Source organism: Lactuca saligna, chromosome 2 (assembly GCF_052625555.1).
Source record: "Lactuca saligna cultivar CGN05327 chromosome 2, ASM5262555v1, whole genome shotgun sequence".
In the NCBI taxonomy this organism is placed as follows: Eukaryota; Viridiplantae; Streptophyta; class Magnoliopsida; order Asterales; family Asteraceae; genus Lactuca; species Lactuca saligna.
This window is the reverse complement of record NC_136418.1, coordinates 159,584,852-159,591,120: the sequence shown is the minus strand read 5'-3', so window position 1 is coordinate 159,591,120 and position 6,269 is coordinate 159,584,852. Positions and strand designations below refer to the sequence as shown.

At 35.0% G+C, this 6,269-nt stretch overlaps 1 protein-coding gene across 2 annotated transcripts; it reads left to right on the top strand.

The window, feature by feature from the left end:
• Positions 1 to 3,112: 3,112 nt before the first annotated feature.
• On the top strand, positions 3,113 to 5,577 carry LOC145032394 (ruBisCO large subunit-binding protein subunit alpha-like). 2 transcript variants are annotated; one of them, XM_078981178.1, is made up of 7 exons: positions 3,113 to 3,276; positions 3,361 to 3,550; positions 3,635 to 3,741; positions 3,831 to 4,038; positions 4,129 to 4,271; positions 4,348 to 4,660; positions 4,755 to 5,577. In XM_078981178.1, the coding sequence occupies exons 1-7, from the start codon at positions 3,223 to 3,225 to the stop codon at positions 5,462 to 5,464; spliced, it is 1,725 nt and encodes a 574-aa protein (XP_078837304.1). In that variant the 5' UTR covers positions 3,113 to 3,222; the 3' UTR covers positions 5,465 to 5,577. The 2 variants fall into 2 exon arrangements, with proteins under 2 accessions (XP_078837304.1, XP_078837303.1); XM_078981177.1 differs by having other exon boundaries at positions 3,114 to 3,276; positions 3,358 to 3,550.
• Positions 5,578 to 6,269: the final 692 nt, after the last annotated feature.

The following is a 6,269-nucleotide window of genomic DNA, read 5'->3' as shown; positions in this document are numbered from 1 at the left end:
TGTCATCAGTCAAGAGCAATCGACTTATGTTCAAGATAGGAGCATTCTTGATGGTCCACTTATCGTTAATGAGGTCATCACTTGGGCTAGAAAGAGGAAAAAATGTTTATCTTCAAAGTTGATTTTGATAAGGCTTTTGACAACATTAGTTGGGAGTTTTTAGACAACATTCTTCATCTCATGGGGTTTGATAATAGGTGGATTAAATGGATTTTTGCATATTTAAACTCGGCTAAAGTTTATGTCATTGTTAATGGTAACGCTACTAAGGAGTTCAAGCTTCATAGGGAGTTAGACAAGGAGATCCTTTATCCTCTTTCCTGTTTATCATTGTTGCCGAAGCTATAAGATTGTTATATCAGTGGCCATGGAAAAAGGAATATATAAAGAGGCAAATTTTCCAAATAGTGGACCCACCATCTCTCCTTTTCAATATGATGATGGTGCTATTTTTTTGGGAGAGTGGTCAAAGGAGAATGCTTCTAATCTTTTGAGGATTCTCAGGTGTTTTTATCTTTCCTCTGGCCTTAAAGTTAATATTTCAAAAAGCAAGGTTTATGGGATTGGTGTTAGTAACACTTAAATTGATGATATGGCAAGTTGGTTAAATTGTAGCGTTGGTGAGTTTCCTTTCATCTAACTTGGGACTCTGGTTGGATCTAGTATGAGCCGAAAATCAAATTGGATGTCCTTAATTGATAAATTTAATAATAAGCTCTCATATTGGAAAGCTATCTTTCCTTTGGGGGTAGGCTTGTTCTTTGCAAAGTGGTTCTTGGTACCATGGATTCATACTTGTTCTTGCTTTTTAAAGCCCCAATTAGTGTTATTAATCGTCTTGAGAGTATCAAGTGTAGTTTTTTTTTGGTGGTTCTTCCGATAAAAATAAAATTCCTTGGGTTGCCTGGAAGAAAGCTCTTAACTCGAGGGACAATGGTGGCTTAGGCATTAGTAGTCTCAGAGCGTTTAACTATGCCTTACTTTCCAAGTGGTGGTGGCGGGTGAGAAATGATAATAGAGGAATATGACGCGATGTTATTATATCATTACATGAGATTGATGGTGGGATTGGTCGCACCAGGGTTGTTGCTAGAAGAGGAGGGACTTGGGGTATCATTAGCCATCTTCACTTGTACTTGATGCGTAATTAGGTCGACATTAATGGTTTATTTTGTTTTTCAGGATAACAAATGGAAGTGGATTGAAGACAATGAAGGATGTTTTACTATGGCGTCGTGTAGGAAAACTATTGATAACCATCTTTTGATATGCCTTGAGGACAATACTCATTGGAACAAAATCTTGCCTGGTAAAGTTAATATATTTATATGGAAATCTATTCTTCAAAGACTGCCTTCTCATAATAATCTTGAGAAAATTAGGGTATCTATCAGCTCACATTTATGTCCCTTTTGCAACATTTTGTTAGAGACAGAGTCTCATCTCTTTCTGAATTGTTTAGTCGCTAGGGAGGTGTGTGTTGCCATCATTAATGGGTGGAATCAGGTTCCGGTGGATAGCAGCTCTCTCCATGACCTCTTCGGTTGTGTGTCCAGTTCTGGTACCCCTAGGTGCGTAAGCAAGGTTATTTCGGATGTCCTTTCTGCTTTTGATTGGATTATCTGTGCTTATAGGTGTGATAAAATATTTAATGGCAATGGTAAGAGTTGTCGTATGTTGGATAGTGAGTTGAAGATGTTGGCCTTCGAATGGATTAAATACCGATCTAGAAAATATTATTTCTTTAACTGGGTCGATTGGTGTCTTAACCTTTCATGAGAATGTATTAAACTCATGTAATTTTAGTTTCTTGCTAGCTTGTTTTCTATAAAATTCTTGCTAATCAAATTTTTTTTTTCATCATGTGTTAGATGGTTGGATTGAAGCTACCAAGTGAGGGCATGCTGACGAGTGTAACCTCAATGCTAGCTGCTACACAAAGAAGGGTGAAGCCGCGTAGGGGAAAATATCTAGTTCTTGACGAACTGGCAAACCGGAGATGGAAGCTCAAACTAAGCCGATTCTAAACAACCTCTTTCTCTCTCTGTCTCTCTCTCTCTCTATATATATATATATATATATATATATATATATATATATATATATATATATATATATATATATATATATATATTGGTTCAGATTCATTTGAGACAATTCTAATTTTGTGAGTCCGTGAGACCAAATCTAAAAATAATTTTAAAATGAAAAATAAATGGGAAAATCCAAAAATTATTTTTTTAAATATTATTTTCGGAATTTGAATTAACTAAAAAAAATTAAAAAAAATTCCGTTTTTTGAAAAATACGTGAAATATTCTAATAGAATATTACAGTGATATATTCTAAAAAATAATTTTAAAATGCAAAATAAATGGAAAAATCCAAAAATTCTTTTTTTAAATATTATTTTCGGAACTTGAAATAACTAAAAAAGAATAAAAAAAATAAAAAAATACGTCTCACGGTCTCACAAAATTAGATCGTCTCACTTGAACCTAATCATATATATAAAATTGTACTTTTTTTTCTTTTACAAATATAAGAAGTAAAATTACATTTTTAGTTCTACAATAATTTCATTTTTTTTGTGCTAATACTAGATCTAGTCATTTTGATGTCCAAGCCGACTAACAAAGGACGTCCATTTAATTTCTTTTACATAACCTCTTAAAAAATTCTCAAAACTAATTATCGGCATGCATGGACACGTTGTACCTAACTAAATTCGCCCTTGAGAAGAATCTTCTCACTCCATCTTAAAATGGCAACAAACCCAATAATATAATGACAAATTGCCAATTCTACACAGATGGGAGCCAGATCGGGAGTTGGGATCTGAGTTATGAGATAAATATAGAATGGGGAGATATGGATATGGAAAATGGGGAGTTATGGATATGGAACGGGGATCATCGAATCCTGTGAAGCTTCTCACTCATCTTAAAACCATGTTAATAACCCAATACTATAATCGCAAATTGTCAATCTACACAATGTGAGATCCCATGAGATCTGGATATGGAGATCGTCGAATCTTCAGCGTCTTTTCACTCCATATTAAAACCCTAGCAAAAAGTCAACAACTCAATAAATATGGATATAAGGATATGGGGTGCAGCGCCTTCTCATGCACTCCGCGATAGCAACCCTTGGGGGATTTGTTACAACACCATTAACCCAAAACCTCACGCTTATCTACCTTCGTGAAAGCATCTCTGAATGGCATCTGCTAATGCAATTTCTACAGCTTCTTTCATCTGTTCCCCTAAACAGGTATATAAGGGATGTTGCTTTACAAACTCGAGTCAAACCTATATCTGATTTTCCTTATGTGTGTGTCGAATTTTGTTGCAGCAGAGAAATGGTAACGGACGCGTTACTCAATTCCAAACTGCTCAGAAGATGAGGCAATCACATCATCGCCGTGGGTTGGTGGTTCGCGCAGCCGGGGGTAAAGACATTATCCTTGATGATGGTGCCAGGAGGGCTATAGGGGCGGGTCTCAATACACTTGCAAATGCTGTTGGTAATACTCTTGGCCCTAAAGGTACGTATCACTCACTTAATTATATCATTCATTAATTTATCGAGCTAATTAATAATACTTTCCATTGTTATTGTTACTATATAGGACGGGATATTGTAATTGGCGAAGGTGTTAAGGATGGCTTTTCCATTGGCGGATCTATTGAGCTACCTGATGCCTTTGAAAACGCAGGCGCTGATTTTATCAGAGAGGTTTAGGCTTCGGTTTTTTTTATTCTATTTTAGAAATTAATTAAATTAACTTGAATCGGTTTGTTTTGTTTGAATTTTGACGATGATAGGTTGCAAGCAAAACGAAGGAGTCAGCTGGAGATGGGACAGCAACGGCATCAGTTATTACACGTGAAATAATCCAACTCGGTCTCGCAAGTGTAACATCTGGTGCTAATGCCGATTCAGTAAAAAAAGGCATCGACAAAACTGTAGCTGCTCTCGTTCAGGAGCTGCAAAAGAAAGCCACACCTGTTAAAGGTCATGATGATATCAAAGGTAGTCAGTCAAGTTTAATATAGATTCTCTTCTCTTTTGTTTTTCTTTTCATAAGTAGTGACTCAATGTTAATTTATTTAACAAATTAAGCCATTGCCTCGATTTCTGCTGGAAATGATGTGATTGGAAGCACCATTGCTGATGCGATGGACAAGGTTGGACTAGATGGTGACTTGTCCATCCAACCATCATCCTCCTTTGAGACAACTATTGATGTTGAAGAAGGAATGCTGGTATGTATATATAATCTATGTATTAAAAGTTAAAAGCTACTATATCTTGCAATTTAACAACTTCGATATTTTGTAGATTGAAAGTGGATTCCTCTCCCCATACTTTGTGACAAACTCTGAGGAATTAACAGTCGAATTCCAGAACGCCAGGGTGTTGGTCATAGACCAACATCTAGACTCAATAAAAGACAATGACATAATCCCATTGATAACAAAAGCAACAGGGTTAAACGCTCCTTTGTTGATTATTGCACAAGACGTCACTGGTGAAGCTTTGTCAACTCTTGTTGTAAACAAAATACGAGGGATCCTGAATGTGGCTGCCATTAAAGCACCTGGTGTTGGTGAAACAAGAAAAGCACTCCTTCAAGACATCGCCATCATGACAGGTATAATAACAGACATAATTACTAACTATATTTCTTCATATCATTCAATAACTTATATGTTTGCTAATGTTAGTTTTGTCTTGAATTTATTTAGGAGCTACCTACCTATCGAGCGATTCAGGTTTCGTTCTAAAAAACATATCAGTTGAGCAACTTGGAAAGGCTCAAAAGGTCACGATCACCAAAGACTCAACCACCATCGAAGCTGATCCTGCGTTTAAATCTGAGATCGAGGCAAGAGTTTCTCAAATCAAGAAAGAATTATCTGAAACAGATTCGGTCCAGGATTCTGAAGAACTTGCAAAACGAATCGCGAATTTATCCCGCAAGGTCGCTATCATAAAATTGAGTGTTGAAAGCGAAACAGAATTAGCTAGTTATGAGGATGCGAAAAACGCAACGATTGCGGCAATAAAAGAAGGAATAGTCCCTGGAGGCGGTGCTGCATTTGTGCATCTATCAACATTAGTTCCTGGAATCAAGGAAAAGCTTGATAATGCAGATGAACGTGAAGGTGCTGATATTATTCGAAAGGCGATTGTGGCACCAGCATCTTTGATTGCACAGAACGCCGGAGTAGATGGTGAGGTGGCTGTTGAGAAGGTGAAGGAAGGTGAATGGGAGATTGGGTATAATGCGGTGACTGATAAGTATGAGAATTTGGTGGAGGCGGGAGTTATTGATCCGGCGAAGGTGGTACGATCTGCACTTGAGAATTCGGCTTTGGTTGCAGGGAGGGTGCTGATTGAACAGGGGAATCTGGTTGAGAACATCAAGGCTATGGGGGATGTGGCTGTTGTCTAATTAATAATTTATTAGAAAGTTATTGTCGAGTATGCTTTTGTATCAAATGTGGTGGGTTTTTTTTTTTAATCAATAATAACAAAATGGACCCGTTGGGTCGGATTTTCTATAAATAGGATCGGGCTTTTTATAAACGCTTTCATTCCACGTCGTGCTCAAACTGGACATTATCTTCGATCCTTCAAATTCTTCTCTTTTACACTTGGTCTTTAATCTTTCGGCCTCTTTTAATTCTTTATTGCAATCATTAATCTAGTACGATTAAAAAAAAATATATATATAAATAAAGAATATTTTTTGTTACATGTCCATATGTCCTTATTTATTTTGTTTCATGTTATTTTTTTATAATTTTAAATTAGTTTCTTTTTTTACATGTTATTTTTTTTTCATTTTATTAAATTTTACATAATATTTAAATATAATAATAAATGCATATCAGTTTTATTAATTAACTTTCTTTTTAATTTTAAATTTTTTATATTAAAGTTTCATTAGTTTCTTTTGTTTATTTATCTAAATTATTTGATTAAATTTAAAAGAAAAAAACACTTAAATTTTAATATTTTAATGTTTTTCTTATTTTTCTTGTAAATTCAAACTTTTCAAATGTTTAGAATTTTATATTTAATTTTTTCTTTTAAATAAACATATGTAATATATGCGTCTTTGTGACATCCTCCCATTTTCGTAACAAATTTGAAATTTTATTTACGCTTTTAAGTATTGAAATACGGAAGTTCACAGTTAAATAAACATTTTTGAAATAACAAAAGTTATTTTATCAAAACCTTCGGGATGTCAT